This window comes from Enhydra lutris, unplaced genomic scaffold (genome assembly GCF_002288905.1).
Source record: "Enhydra lutris kenyoni isolate GAN:26980312 unplaced genomic scaffold, ASM228890v2 scaffoldscaffold26, whole genome shotgun sequence".
In the NCBI taxonomy this organism is placed as follows: Eukaryota; Metazoa; Chordata; class Mammalia; order Carnivora; family Mustelidae; genus Enhydra; species Enhydra lutris.
The window spans coordinates 13,224,117-13,240,336 of record NW_019154110.1 but is presented as its reverse complement, the minus strand read 5'-3'; the positions used below and the strand labels follow the sequence as shown (position 1 = coordinate 13,240,336).

Genomic DNA, 16,220 nt, shown 5'->3' with positions numbered 1-16,220 from the left:
AGTGTGGGTCCTGCCTTTGGGCGCCAATTCTGACCAAGGTGATAGGCTAGTTCAAGTATGTACTAGGGTAAATTGTAATTCAATTGGCCACCCGTGTGTGACCTAGCATGACTGTGCAGCTTTCTCTGTGTGTTACAATCTCATTGGTCACCTCTGTGTGGCCAGGCCCAACCACATGGCCTTTGCTCTATAAAAGTTAGTCTGTAAGGCAGGGAGGGGTAGCCTCTTTGTTAAGAGATGGCCCTGACCGGTCAGTTTGATTCTCGAGGCTTGGTGAGAAATAAAGCTTTGCTTGACTTTCACTTTATATCAGTCTTGCTCCTTTGATCACGGACCTATTACTGGGGGACCTAACAGGCTCAGGTCATGATCCTGGATCAAATCCAGGATCAAATTTGATCCCAGGATCAAATCTTGCATCAGGCTCCCTGCTCAGCAGGGAGTCTGCTTCTCCCTCTGACCCTCCCTGCTCTCATGCTCTCTCTCATTCTCTCTCTCTCTCTCTCTCTCTCGAATAAATAAATAAAATCTTTAAAAAAAAAAAAAAAAGGAAAAGTAGTCCCACATTTGTCCAACTTAGGACATAAAAAGTGTGTTATCTTTAAAATAAAATTTATATAGACTTTTTTCTTTGTCTTTTTTTTTAAAGATTTCACTTACGTATTTGATGGAGAGAGAGAGAGTACGAGCAGGGGGAGCAGTAGGGAGAGGGACAGAGAGGGAGAAGCAGGTTCCCATTGACAAGAGAGCCTGACATGGGGGTCAATTCTAAGACCCCAGAATCATGACCTGAGTCAACGACAGATGCTTAACTGACTGAGCCACTGAGGTGCCCGTTTCACTTTTTCTTAGCAGTTGAGTGCCATCTTACCACTCATAAAAAATGGATTTGCTATGAAGATACCAAGGGTTGTAAAGGAAGACATTTTTCTGAATTCATATTTTTAAATCTTGGGCTGTATTTTTAAAATTTCATATTTTAAATTTCATTTAAATTTAAAATTTCATATTTTATTCATAAAATTTCATGCTTATACTCTAATAGTATTGTTTGATATATATATATATTTTTTTAAGATTTTATTTATTTATTTGACAGAGAGAGATCACAGGTAGGCAGACAGGCAAGCAGAGAGAGAAAGGAGGAAGCGGGCTCCTTGCGGAGCAGAGAGCCCGATGCAGGACTCGATCCCAGGACCCTGAGATCCTGACCTGAGCCGAAGGCAGAGGCTTAACCCACTGAGCCACCCAGGCACCCTTGTTTGATATTTTTAAAACTTAAAATATATCTTCATTATGGCTTACCAGTTTTTATTTAGTGCTTCTAGTGAATTATAGTTTAATGACTTGGGGAATTGATTGTGTAAATTATTAAAAATGAATGGAAATATAATTTGTTTTAAAACAAGTTATATAGGAAAATTGGTGTCATTATGTATTAAACAGTTTTCAAATCAATAAGATTAGAAGAAACAACAAGTGTTGGCAAGGATGCAGAGAAAGGGGAACCCTCTTGCACTATTTGTGGGCAGGCAAACTGGTGCAGCCACTTGAGAAAACAGTATGGAGATTCCTCAGGAAGTTAAAAATAGATCTGCCCTGCACTCCTGCAATTGCACTACTAGGTATTTATCCAAAGGATACAAAAATACAGATTTGAAGGGGTAGATGCACCACAATGTTTATAGCAGCATTATCAACAATAGCCATACCATGGAGAGATCCCAAATGGCCATCAACTGATAAATGGATAAAGATGTAGTGTGTGTACACACACACACACACACACACACACACACACACACACAGTGGGAATATTACTCAGCCATCAAAAAAAAAAGAAAAGAAATCTTGTCATTTGTAATAACATGGGTGGAGCTAGAGTGTATTATGCCAAGTGAAATAAGTCAGTCAGAGAAAGACAAATAGCATATGATCTCATTCATATGTTGAATTGAAAAAAGAAAACAGACAAACATGGGAAGGGGGAAAAGAAAAAAAGGAGAGAGGGAGGGGCACCTGGGTGGCTCAGTTTTTTTTTTGTTTTGTTTTGTTTTAACCTGCTGATACAAGTCTGATTTTAATCACTTACAGTGGAACAGTGTTTTGATCTCTGTCGCTAATGATGAGGGACTAACCTTTAGAGGAGCAGAAAGGCAGGGTTCGTTTGCATAGGGACAAGCAACAGATTGTTACACCCCCTCTCTGCCCCAATGGTCTCTGTGTATTTACCCTCTGATAGTGCCTATTTTATCAACAGTCATGATATCTAATCTTGACTTTGTTTTGCTAAAGTCCTGTCCCTTAAAATTTTCTGTTGGGGTATGTGTAGACCTCGGACTCATCCTGAATTCAGGTACACCAAGCTCAGGTCATAATCCCAGTGTCCTGGGACTGAGCCCTGCATCTGGCTCCCTGCTTAGCCCAAAGCCTGCTTCTCCCTCTCCCACTTGCCCTGCTTGTGTTGGCTCTCTTGCTATGTCCCTCTCTGTCAAATAAATAAATAAAATCCTTAAAAAAAAAAAAAAAAAAAAAAGAGGGAAAGAAACCATAGGAGACTTTTAACAATAGAGGAAAAACTGAGGGTTCATGGAGGGAGGTGGGTGGGGGTGGGCTAGATGGGTGATGGGTATTAAGGAGGAGGGCACTTGTTGTGATGAGCCCTGGGTGTTGTATGTAAGTGAAGAATCACTGAATTCTACTCCAGAAACCAATATGGGCTCCTGGGTAGCTCAGTGGGGTACACCTCTGCCTTCAGCTCAAGTCATGATCTCAGGGTCTTGGGATCGAGCCCTGCATCGGGCTCCCTGCTCAGCAGGAAGCCTGCTTCTCTTTCTCTCTCACTCCCCCTGCTTGTGTTCCCTCTCTCGCTGTATTTTTCTCTGTCAGATGAATAAATAAAATCTTTTTTAAAAATTCTGAATAAAAATAGAAACTTCTCTCTGCTGCAGTAGTTCAGTTTGTTTAAAAATATTAAATATTGGGGGCACCTGGCTGTCTCAGTTGGTAGAGCATGTGACTCTTGATCTCAAAGTTGTAAGTTCAAGCCCGCATTCAGTGTAGAGCTTACGTTAAAAAAAATATATATATATATACATATATGTGTATATATATATATATATATATATATATATATATATAATCTGATATAGTTGACTTACTGAAAAAGGAAGACATCCCAAAAAGAAAAATTCTCTCTTTGGAAATAAATTGTTAAATTACAAAACTGCATTATAAAATTTAGTTAATGATTGACTTTGAAAGCTGATATATTTGAACTTGAAAGTGTTTATCTTAACAGTTATCTTAACTGTTAATATCTTTTAAAATATACCTTATTGGTTTAATTCCTTTAATTTTCTCACCATCCTCACCACTTTTCTCACCAACCAAGTAAGTTGGAGGGAGTTTGTGTTTTGTTTTGTTATGTTTGTTTTTAGTAAGCTCAATGCCCAACATGGGGCTTAAACTCACCTCCTTGAAGTCTGGAGTCCCATGCTCTACCAACTGAGCCAGCCAGGCATCCCCAGAGTGGCACTTTTAAGGGGGGAGGTATATTTGTAGCATCAACATGCAGGAAAAAGAAAATCATGAAAATATGCTAGCCAGCCAAATGCCTGTTTCAGCATGGAAGATAGCATAGTAAGATAAAAAGAGCACTGATTTCAGAGTCTAAAGGATCTGCTCTATTATAATGCAGGATTATTGAAAGGCTTGAGTAAAATGTTTCTGAAAATATTTCATGACACTAGCACAAGCTGTGAAATGTAAGATGTCATTTTGCTTTGGGGGGTAATAAATGCTTATTCAGTTATTGCCACATAACTTTTTTCATCTTCTGACTGGTGATCAGCAGAGGTGTCTTCATTGACTGTCTTGAAAAATTCTGTGATTTTCGACCCTGTTGTTAATCAGGGAGTAAGTCTGGCAAGTAGTAGAAGGAAAGAAAAAGAGACAAATTTGGTAGGTCAGTATTTCCAAAAGAATGAATTGGTTTGGGGCGTCTGCGTGGCTCGGTCTGTGGAATGTCTGACTCTTGAGCTCCACTCAAGTCTTGATCTCAGGGTTGTGAATTCAAGCCCCACACTGGGCTCCATCCTGAGTGGAAGCCTACTTAAAAAAAAAAAAAAAAGAATGTGTTCGTTCATAGTTAATTTATAACATTTTGTTCATCCCTAGATAATGGAGAGATAATACGAAAAATAAAGTACAATGTTTTGGCTTATTCTTGAATTGTGGTGAAAGTTTATCTTTAGGGTATAATTATTTTATCAAGATTTTATTTGTGGGGTGCCTGGGTAGCTCAGTTGTTAAGCGTCTGCCTTCAGCTCAGGTCATGATCCCAGAGTCCTGGGATCAAGCCCCTGCATTGGGCTCCCTGCTCTGCAGGAAATCTGCTTCTCTCTCTCCCACTCCCTGTGCTTGTGTCCCCTCTCTTGCGGTCTCTCTCTCTGTGTCAAATAAATAAATAAAATCTTTAAAAAAAAAAATTATATTTGCGTATTTTCTCGTGCAACCTTTTGTGATTTTTTTTTAATCATTCGTCAAAAGCAATGAATAAGTGAATCGGGTTGTGAGATATTTAATATTATAAACTCTATAAAGAGCCATCTTTCATTCTTTCTTATACTTTTCATTAATGTTTTGATTATCCTCCTTTTATACAGGACTTTGCTTCCCGGGCTAAACTGGCAGTTCAAAACCTAGTACAGAAAGTTGGATTTTTTGGAATTTTGGCCTGTGCTTCAGTAAGTGAATTGTATTAAAAGTGAGAGATTCTAATAAATGGTAGATTCATATTTTGATCCAATTTGTTTTTAAAGATAGCACACTTAGAAAAATAAAGATAACACACTTGAGTGAACAAAAATGTTATCACTTTTAATGAGTATGTAACTTTATTAATCATTCATCTTACTCATCAAATGAGCTGTTTCTGTTGGATAGGTTCATACCTTGTTTACTGACTTTTTAAACATTTCATCTTGCCATTGATGACTTTGGACCTAAATAGCTTGTTTCAGTAAGAATAAAAAAAATTTAAAAAAAGAAAGATAAAATTCGTCCTTTCCATGAAGAACTTATAAAATGACGTGCATTTAACCAAATAAGATGACTTCATTCCTTCCAGAGTTATAGATAGGTAGGCTTTTTCCAGAGTTTCAAGCATTAATTATAAGGAAGAATTCATATGAAACCTGTCGCAAGGGATATTTACAATTATCAAAGTAATCAAACCTCTCGGGCAAAGTTAAGTGCATCTTTGGCTGCAGTGAACTAAGAAGCCACTTACGTCAAAAATGTAGTTAATGTCTCAAATTGCAGATTTGTAAAATTGACATTTCTTCATGAGTTGGTTTTTATCCTGGTCCTTTTCTAACATAATAGAAACAGTTATATTTGAAATGGAACATTTTGAACAGAGTTTTCTTTGGTAGCCTGTGCACAATTTTTGGCACTTCAGTGGTGGATTTCGCCAGTATAACTAGGTGCATGTAGTTGATATGATGAAAACTGCAACTGTAAGTATAATTCACAAAATTATTGTCTACTGACACACAACTCCTTTATCCATTATGTACTAGGATATGAATAAATCTTTGAGTACTCCTGCCTTAGCAAAGCAAATGGCCAGAAAAGAAGACAATTGGTGCCAAAATTTCTAATGGATGTGAACATTTTAGATATACTGTAAAATATACATGTGCCTTTGACCCTGGCAATTTTAGAAATTTTTGTATTCTAAGTTTTCTTTTTAATGTTTAATATTTTATCATAATATTGACCTCAACTATTTGAGCAATTTATAAGTTAAGATTATTTGTAGTGTGATATAGTAGAAAGAGAATTGGTTTCGGCATTCCTAAACCAGTTTTGCCTCTTATTAACTACATAACCTAGTCAGGTTACTCTCTTTGAACCCTGATTTTCTAATTTTTAAAATGGGGCAATAAGACACTCATTGTAAAGGCTGATGTGAGGATTTAAGAAAATGTGTGTGAACTAACACAGTGCTTAGAACATAAAATGTTCCTCCATTTTTTATTGTTATTCATCAGCTTTGATTCAGTCACTGAGTGTTAGGCATAAAGAGATGAAAGATACTCCCTTTTCTCAAGGATGCTGAAGTCCAGTGAGGAAGACCGTTGAAATACAAGGATAAGTAGAAAGTGCCGTGGAAGTCAACAGAATGGGATTAAGCTGAGAGGCCTAATGGATAATAATGTCCTTACTTTAGAGGCTAAGTGAACAAGCATGACAGCCGTATTGCCTGAGTTGAAATCCTGCTCTGCTGCTGAAATCCTGCTATCCTGAATAAATTGTCAAACCTGTCTGTCTCACTTTTCTGTAAAGTGAGTGTAATGGTACCATATAGCATTATTTTGAGATTAAATAATTGACAATGTAATAAGTTGACAATGTAGAAATTTTAGAAAAGTACTGAACAAGTCAAAGCATTCAAGAAAAATTAGCTTTCATTATTTGTGGGGAAAACACAGAGTACCTTCAGTTTATTAAAACAAAATAGTATGTATTCTTTGGTACTCATCTATCCATGTGTCCTCCCTTCTGAAAATCCACTTTCTATACAAGTCAGTCTTCTTTATATTTGACTAGGAATAGTCAAATTGATAGATCAGTCTGGCCTTCTAGGAACTTTTTTCTAGAAAATTTTTGATACTTAAAGTGTTGAAAGCATATATACTTCATTTAAGTTTATTAATTATTTTGTTAACATTCGAACTAAGATAAATAAAACTCCTAGTTGAGGGAAAATTTCAAAGCTACTTAGTTCATTTAATCCCAGTCTTCCTTTCTGTGTATTTAGCCAGGAGTTGAAAAACAAGAATTAATAACATGCACATGAAACAATAAATTCACTGATTATATATGCTCTTCTGAGGGTATATAGCATACGCTGAGGTGTCCAACATGTTTAGCAAATTCTAATTTTTAATCTTCTCTGCTTTACCTCTTGTATACTTTAGATTAATTTCTATTTCAACATGAGGTAGAGCCTGATAATATAGCAAAACAATTAAAATTATAATCCATGGAGTTATGAAGGTCACATGAGAAAGTATAAGAAATGATTGATGTAAAGTTGTACAAATGGTATTGTTAGTAACATGATTATAAGACATGAAATTGCATAAAACATTTGAATTTGGTTGAGAAAAACAAAACTGAGTTATTGAATCCAAGTGTTATGAACAAAAGAATATTTGAATTCTAATTTAGTCATGGACTTATTTTTAAAAGAACATATGTGACAAATATCTTTTAAACAACTAGGCTTTTCTTTGAAATTTCAAAAATGAAATTATATAAATTAATTGACTTCTGAATGGTTCTGCCAACCGCCACAAGGACAGAGTGCTTCTATGGGAGAAAAATAGATGAAGTGCTCAAAAGCAGCTTGTGGTTTCTTTGCATTTTTACGTGAAATTGTATTTCAGCATTCTTGAAATGTGGGAATGTTTGGAAAAGGTATTTGTTTTGAATCATTTCTTTGTCTGGGACTGAGTATTCAAAACATCTGAATCTATGTGCTCATATTTCCACACTTGATTTTCTTTTTAAAATATATTACACAGTCCCACAGCCTTGGGCTGTCATACAAATGATGAGGTTTGTATGTGCAATGTACAAATTATGAATTTTTATGTTGAGGAATAAAAGCACATTTCCACATAAATGTATTTGTGACTTTTACAAGAATGTTTGCTGTAAAGATGTGAGTACTTTCTAGAGAATATTCTTATTTCAAGCTGAAGATTTTAGAGCCCTAGTAACTACTGAAATAAGCTTTTTCTTCATTTATACCTCACCTTAGACAGAGCTACCAAATGGCAATGTGCTGAAAGGTATTAAATTCCTGCAGGTCCTTTGGTTTTATCCAATTCTAATGTGATTAAAAGAAAAAAATATATGGGGTGTTAGCTATAAATAATAAAAGCAAAAGGACAGCTGGGTTTGCTTTGAACAGCAGCCTGAAATGAATATGAGACCCAACTTACAGAAACATTAGAATACTTGCCTAACCTTCTGAACAGCCTAGTGATGAGGGAACCTATACTTGTCTTTGCAGTGAAAGCAAGGCTTAAAGCATGATTCCCCATACCTGTAAGTCGTAAGATTAATCTGTTCCTTGGATTATATATTTTAACTTTTTTTCTTAAATAGATTCCAAATCCTCTATTTGATCTGGCTGGAATAACATGTGGACACTTTCTTGTACCTTTTTGGACTTTCTTTGGTGCAACTCTGATTGGAAAAGCAATAATTAAGATGCATATCCAGGTAATTATACCCTTTGATTCATTGCCTAATGATGATGAGCCCATTAAAAGGCATTAAAACTTAATTCTTTGCTCATTCCAGTATGAATTGTTAATATTTTGGTTTTGCTTCTTTTGGTTGGTAACTTACTGTGGTATTTAACCATGTCATTTGGAAGTTAGTGAATTTGGTACAAATTTTTCCTGTGCCTATTGGAAAATTGTGACCCTTTAAGACTTTTCTTCTTGTTTTCTTTCTTTCCTTCTTTTTCCTCCCTCCTTTCCTGTCTTTCTTTATTTCACTTTTTGCCTTGTGAAACTGTTCATCCAAGACTATTACCAACCAAAAATAGTGTTTCTGTATAGGAAAATGCATGTCATTTTCACATACATAGTCTAAAAATTTCACATTTTTACTGATCATGAGCTGAGAGAAAATGGCCTTTCACTAATTCTACTTTTCTTTCATACCCCCGAATAATACTTCCTCTCAAGGCATCAATGTCCTTTACAGAAAACCAGCCAGATGTTAGTGTGGGAGAGAATGGGGAAGAAAGGGGTGTCTGAAGAGGTGAAGAGCTGTGGGTTGTGGTTAGAGAAGTGAGAATCTGCTATTGTTCAAAGCCAGTCTTAACAAAAGCCCTAGGATAGAGGTATGTATATATATGAATAGAGGAGAGAGAATGAAGGGAAATGAATAGGTGTTTCTAGGACTGTGATACGAATTGTTTCCTTTTAAAAGGGCAAATCTCACTAGAAGAAAACAAAATTAACCTGAATAGAATTTCTTAACCAGTGAGGTTTGCAACACAGAGGCATTCATCAAATGAAAGGCAAGAGCAGTGAGTAATATCTGCCCTGGTATGATTTCTTCAAAATTAAAAGCCCTTTGTCCCAGATTTCTTCTTAACACCTCTCTACCTTTAGTTCTTAGGGAAAAATGAGACAGGAAAACTTGAGCTGCTTTTACATGCCCAGTTTCTAATGTTACATTGGCATTTGGGATGAGTTTTGTGAGCCTAAACTCATGAGCTTAGGATGAGTTTAGTGAGCTCCATGATAATCACTCAGTATTCCAAGGGCATTACTCCTTCAAGGTATATTTTCTCTCACTTATATTAAGTATATTGTTCAATGAAATTAGTTTTTTAATGTTGGAATGCTATTCACTTTGGTAAACATTATAATACCATATTAGGATTTTTCAAACAATAAAATACTATGGGAGTAGTAGATTATTTTGCAGTATAACAGAAGATAATTTTTTTCTTTGATCTTTTCAGTTCTTTCTGGGGAAGAAGGCAGCTAATATTTTGTTTTTTAAAAGTAAAAAATTTTCCCTTGAAAGTATTAATATCTAAGAAACAATAACAGATTATTTTAATTCCCTTTATAATAGCAACTTCTCTGAGAATCCATAAGCTTTATGTACCCAGCTTTGTGTAGTAACTTTCTGTATGAATTTAGTAAAATTTATTATGCTAGGAGTATTCTGTAGTGATAGGTCATGCAACTTATCAGATTTTTCATTACAGAATATTAAAAATAGTGTATTTTTTAAACATTCTCAGTTTTTTTCAAGTTATGATAATATTTTTTAAAGATAGAGGGGTTTTTTTTTTTTAAAGATTTTATTTATTTATTTATTTGACAGAGACCACAAGTAGGCAGAGAGGCAGGCAGAGAGAGAGGAGGAAGCAGGCTCCTTGCTGAGCAGAGCGCCCGAGGCGGGTCTTGATCCCAGGACCCTGAGATCATGACCTGAGCTGAAGGCAGAGGCTTTAACCCACTGAGCCTCCCAGGCGCCCCTCAAGTTATGATAATGTTTAAGTTTTTTATATGGTACTTCACATTTTAAAGCACTTAGTGTTTGTGAGTTGATTTTATTATAATCCTCGGATAGAAAAAGGACTACTCTGTTTTATAATTGTCACACTTAGAAGGTTAATAAGTAAAGTAAGTAACAGCTGGAATTTGAACCCATGTCTTCTGGCTTCAAGTTCAGTGTTCTTTCCATTTTTTTGCGTTGCCTTCTAAACTATAAATTATTTATGTGATTAAGGAAACTGAACTGTTTAAAGCCTGCTGTTTATCAGGACCTGTGCCAGGCAGTGTGCATTGGTCATCTCAGAACAATCGCTTGAGATAGTTATTATCCATATTTCATACGTATGGGAATTGAGTGTTAGAGAAGATAAAACACATGGCTAAAGCCCTGGAATTGAAACCAAACTCTATAAATTCAAAGCTATACCCTGTATCTGTGTGGAACAAAAAAAAAGAAAGCCAAAATCTTTCTGTTTCTGAAAGCAGAGAATCCGCATTCCTTCATTAAACTGAGACCATGGGATATGTTTTCTGTGTTCCATTTTACCATGGAGACATAGTTTCTAAAGGCATGTCACTTGATGTACATCTAGATGTAGCTCAGGGTGACAAACATTTCTCATTCTTTGGGTAGGCAATCGTAGTGCATAATATAAATATTTTAACTATTTCTGAAGTAATCAGAAGGAAACCACACACAGATTTTTCTGTCATCTAATAGTAAACCCATCTTCTGGTTCTTTTCCCTTTTTTTTTTCCAGCCTAAAGTAAACAGCCAAAATACTATTTTTATTCATATCTTGCTATTTGTTAAACCTCCCCTAAAAATTTCAAATTAGCCCACCTAATAATGTTAGATTGGGATTTCCAAACTCAGTACATTTATACTCAGTACTTTACATAATCCTATAACTTATATACCATGTATATTTTTTATTGCCTCTTTATCTTTCCACCACAGACACATACACAGAAATATAAGCTCCATGAACGTGGAGAATTTAGTCTTTGACTCACTGAGTATTCTAAGTGCCTAGAATATCATCTGGCATGTAGTAGACATTCAGTAAATTTAAGTGATCTGTACATTCAACATGGGTCTCAAACTCACAGCCCTGAGATCAAGAGTCACATGCTCTACCAGCTGAGCCAACCAAGGTGCCCCACTCAGTAAATTTGGGTGTTTTTTTTTGTTTTTGTTTTTGTTTTTTAAGATTTTATTTTTTTGAAAGAGAGAGCAAGTGTGAGCTGGGGAAGGAGAAGAGGGAGAAGGGAAGAGAGAATCTCAAGCAGACTTCGTGCTGAGTGCAGGGCCCCACACAGTGCTTGATCCCACAATCCTGAGATCATGATCCCAGCCAAAACTGAGAGTTAGATGCTCAACTGACTGAGCCACCCAGGCACCCTGCCTCATCCAGTAAATTTTTCATAAATGAATTTAAGATTTTTTGTTCCATCAAAGGACTTTCTTTTATAGATAGTTTCTTCTTTGTTCATTCTGGCACTGTTAGTTCCCTGCACCCATATCTCCCCCCACCCCCACTCAACCCTTTCCTCTGCACACATGGTTAAGTGGGCTGTTTGGTGATCGATGTTTTTGTTTATTTGGTAGAATCCCCACTCAAACCTCTAGCCTGAATGAGATGAGACATAAGTTCTTAAATATCTGGCACATTTGTGTCTTGCCCAGCACAGTGAATTTTCAGCTGTTACATATAAAAAGAAAGTCTTGTTTTGTTTTCAGGCAATGGAATTATGCAATTATCTGGGCATTGGCTTATTTTCAATGTTAGGAAATGATGGTAGGGAAAACTCATGGTGGTGAAATCACTGAGAGGCAAAACTCTTAGCTCTAATTCTTAGTGAAAGATTTATAGCTCCAATAACTGGCTTTTATGGAAACTAGAAGGACCCCCATATAGTAATACTTTTTCTCCCTAAATGATCTGTAATAATTGTCTTGTTAGTTTCATAATCTTTATACACCATTTATATAACACTGTTATGAAATCATCATCCATCTTGTAGCTCTTTTTGACATGTGCTTGCTTTTTTCATGAGATAGGTAGTATCTTTTTAAAATCAATAGATACATAAACGGGGACACCTGGGTGGCTTAATTGACTCTTGGCTCAAGTCATAATCTCAGGGTCGTGGGGTTGAGCCCCAGTTCAGGCTCCACACTCAGCACAGAATCTGTTTGTCCTGCTTCTACTGCTCCCCCAGCTCTCTCTCTAAAATAAATAAATAAAATTTAAAAAAACAAAACCCATAAACAAATACCAAAAAAGACTGAAACTTTTCTTTTTAGTCTTACTTCCTTACATAGATCCAGCTATGCGGCTGCCAATATCTCTGTTAACGCTAGGACATTTCTTAAGAAAATGTCATTGCCTTATTAGTCTAATATCTGAAATAATATGTTTTAGTCTAATTTAGCTACTTTTCTGAGATTCATGATGGGTAGGTAAAAAGAAGTCTATCATTTATTTCTCTTCCCTCCCTTTTGGTTGCATAGGCTCAAGTTATTATTTGACAAACAATAACAAAAATGTCAGCAGGCATCATCAGAAATTTGGAGAGAATCTAGAATTACTCATATTTGATAAGAGAGTTATTATCAGTCCTTTAGAGCTAAACTTTAATATCACCTTGAATCTCTAATTATTCATACTTATATATGACATTTCCTTTCTCTGAACTCGTAGAATACATTTTTACTACTAATGTCATGTATAGTTCTCTTTCTTTTTAAGGTTTTATTTATTTATTGGACAGAGATCACAAGTAGGCAGAGAGGCAGGCAGAGAGAGAGGAGGAAGCAGGCTCCCTGCTAAGTGAGGAACCTGCTTCTCCTTCTCCCTCTGCCTGCTGCTCCCCTTGCTTGTGTGTGCTCTCTCTCTCTGTCATATAGATAAATAAAATATTTTTTAAAAAAAGAAAAGAAAAAGATTTGTAAATTTCTTCAGGGCACAGGGTGGCTGGGTGGCTCAGTCATTTGAGCATCTGCTTTGGCTCTGGTCATGGTCTCAGGATCTTGGGATTGGGTCCTGCATAGGACTGCCTGCTCAGGGCGGGAATTCTGTTTCTCCCTCTCCCTCTGCCCACTCCTGTTCTCTCTCTCTCTCTCTCTCAAATAAGTAAAATCTTTAAAAAAAAAAAAAAATTATTCAGGACATTGAAGAAGTGTCCTTTCCATTTCATGTTCCCTGAAAATCCGTAAGAATGCCTTATATTATTTTGAACATTTTCAACTGAGTTGAAGATATTTGCTACCTTTTAGCACTAAAGCCATCTTTATTTAAAAGGTAAGGTACCAACATCTTTAATTAATGGAGACTACCTCAGTAACACCAGACTGAAAATGATCCAGGTCTGATAAAGATTCTCAATAACCTCTTAATGTTTTTGCTTGTACAGTAAGTCTAAAAGTCCAAGATCACCCAGGATCTAAGAATGGAACTTTAATGTTAACTTCAACAAACTTTCTATAAAGGATGTACAAGCTTTTCAGGATCCTCTGGATTAGATTTAGTCCAGACCCATGTCCTTAGGCTGATCAGCTTTAATTTCAGTAGTGGGGGCTATATGGGAACCCATGACTTCAGTTTGTGTGCTCCATTCTAAAATACACATACATGTGGAATGTTCACTCAGCCTTGGGTTTCATGACTCACATTTTTCCCTCAGACATGGTCACGTATCCTGTAAGACTAGAGCTGTGCTTAAGGAAAAACATCTTTAAAATACAAAGTAGGTAGCATTTGTTAGGCAAGTGGTGTTTTTAGTATTTTTTTTTTAAAGAACTTTAAAAAATTGTAATTGGGGCAGCAGCTCGCCTCTTTAAACCCTTCCAGAATTATGAATTTATATTGAGGGTTTTTTTTTTTCTGATAACAGAAATACTTATTTTAACTGGTATTTTCTCTACAGAAAATCTTCGTTATAATAACATTCAGCAAACACATAGTGGAGCAGATGGTGGCTTTCATTGGGTGAGTAATTCTTTGGGATTAATATTAATGTCATCACTGTTCAAATAGAAAAAAAGTATAAAAGATTTTATTGGGACAGAATTTTTCTAATACCTTTTTATTTTTTGAGAAGGAAAAATCTTTTGCCCTGTTATTAGTTAAATTGAAGACTTTCTTACCCTACAGCTGAGAAAGGTGAAGTTCAGATAATCCTTATTTGATTTTAGATTTTTAATTGAATTTTAATTTTAAAGTCATATAATTCTTGATTTAAAAAAAGCTTTGGGGGGGCGCCTGGGTGGCTCAGTGGATTAAAGCCTCTGCCTTTGGCTCAGGTCATGATCTCAGGGTCCTGGGATCGGGCTCTCTGCTTGGTGGCAAGCCTGCTTCCTCCTCTCTCCCTCTCTGCCTGCTTATGATCTCTGTTTGTCAAATAAATAAATAAAATCTTAAAAAAATAAAAAAATTAAAAAAATTTTAAAAGCTTTGGAGTTTGAGACTGTTGATCCACCAAAGAAATAAATTCTCTTCACGTAAAAGACATCTGTGTATTATTACAGTTTAATGGTGCTTTAGTACAATGTTGTGATTTTCGCTAAAATTGGTTGTCAGATGCACAGTTGCATTTAATTTAAATACAAATCTTACATAAAATATTAATATTTCATTAAAGAAGTCATGATAAGATGGTATATAATATTACAAAATATGTCACTTATGAACCTGTTACTTCACTAGAGAAAAATCGGGCCATTTTAAAAGGCTAGACTTTCCATAGCTTTTATTTTTGTGTTTATAGAAGTAAGATCAGTTTTAACTTGTGCTTCAAATGATAATGTCACAAATTTGTGGAGTGGACTTTGATAAAATAGTAAAGAAAGACTCTGTTGGGTTGTGTTTTTTTAAAGATTTTATTTATTTATTTGACAGATATCACAAGTAGTCAGAGAGGCAGGCAGAGAGAGAGGGGTGGGGAGGCAGGCTCCCTGCTGAGCAGAGAGCCAGATGCGGGACTTGATTCCAGGACCCCGAGACCACAACCCAAACCAAAGGCAGAGCCCCAACCCACTGAGCCACCCAGGAGCGCCTCTTTGTCGGGTTAATCAAGTTAATTAACAACTAGAATGGGAATACTTTCAGATAATGAAACTTTTTTATGCATTTTTGTTTTTTATTCAGTGTTTACAGGTGAAAGCTTTTCTTTTCATCTAATAATTTAACGCCCAAGGGTTCCTGACTGCCTCAGTCTGTAGAGCATGTGACTCTTGATGTTGGGGTTGTGAGTTCGAGCTGCACGTTAGGTATAGGGATTACTTAAAACTAAAAAAATTAAAAATTAAAAAAAGCTTCATTGCCTGATGGTAGAAGGTACCCCTAGTGTACCTTCTTAAAAGCCATTTATAAAACAAAACGCTTAGAAGAATTTTTGCTGTTTTAAAAAAATTGCCATTTGGAGGTAAGTTCATGAGTATTAGTCTTATTATTTTTTTTTTTTTAAGATTTAGTGTATTTATTTGAGAGAGCATGAGCAAGAGAGCACAAGCAGGGGGAGCAGCAGAGGGAGAGGGAGAAGCAGACTTTCCACCAAGCAGGGATCCTGATGTGGGGCTCTATTTCAGAACCCTGAGATCGAGTCACATGCTCTACAGGCTGAGCCACCCAGGTTCCCCTAATTTTATTATTCTTTAAACCATACATTATATATTTATACTCTTTTATATATGTTTTATAATAAAATAGTATTTAATATTTTCTATTATGGTTTTAATGTAATAATTTATGAAAAACGTGTTCTTGAGAATGAACTCAGTGAGGCCAATTATTGGTTTTATTACCTCCTAAGCTTCTGATTATAAATGTGGATTATAGCTTGTCCATTAGAATTTAATTATTCCAGTTTTTTATTCTTTGGATCCTTACAAATAAATTGGTTTACAAGTCAACATACATCACATTCAGAAAGAAATATTCTTGTTCCTTATTTTCTAAACACAAAGAAGACATTTCATCTGTTTTTAGAGTTATTATTCCATCTCTAGAATTCCGAAGGACCTAGAGGTGACCACTGTACAAACCCACAAGTTACAGCGGTGACTGTGGATATAACACTGTACGTTCTCTTCTCCTGTTCCTATGC

At 35.9% G+C, this 16,220-nt stretch overlaps 1 protein-coding gene across 4 annotated transcripts in view; it reads left to right on the top strand.

Annotated features, from left to right (window-relative positions):
* Window positions 1-16,220, top strand: part of LOC111151612 (vacuole membrane protein 1) — a 153,053-nt gene that overhangs the window by 116,968 nt on the left and 19,865 nt on the right. For all 4 annotated transcript variants that reach the window (XM_022509708.1, XM_022509711.1, XM_022509710.1 and 1 more), the window contains 3 exons: window positions 4,668-4,748; window positions 8,188-8,304; window positions 14,043-14,104. In XM_022509708.1, coding sequence (XP_022365416.1) covers window positions 4,668-4,748; window positions 8,188-8,304; window positions 14,043-14,104 — 260 coding nt within the window. The remainder of the gene's footprint in view (window positions 1-4,667; window positions 4,749-8,187; window positions 8,305-14,042; window positions 14,105-16,220) is intronic.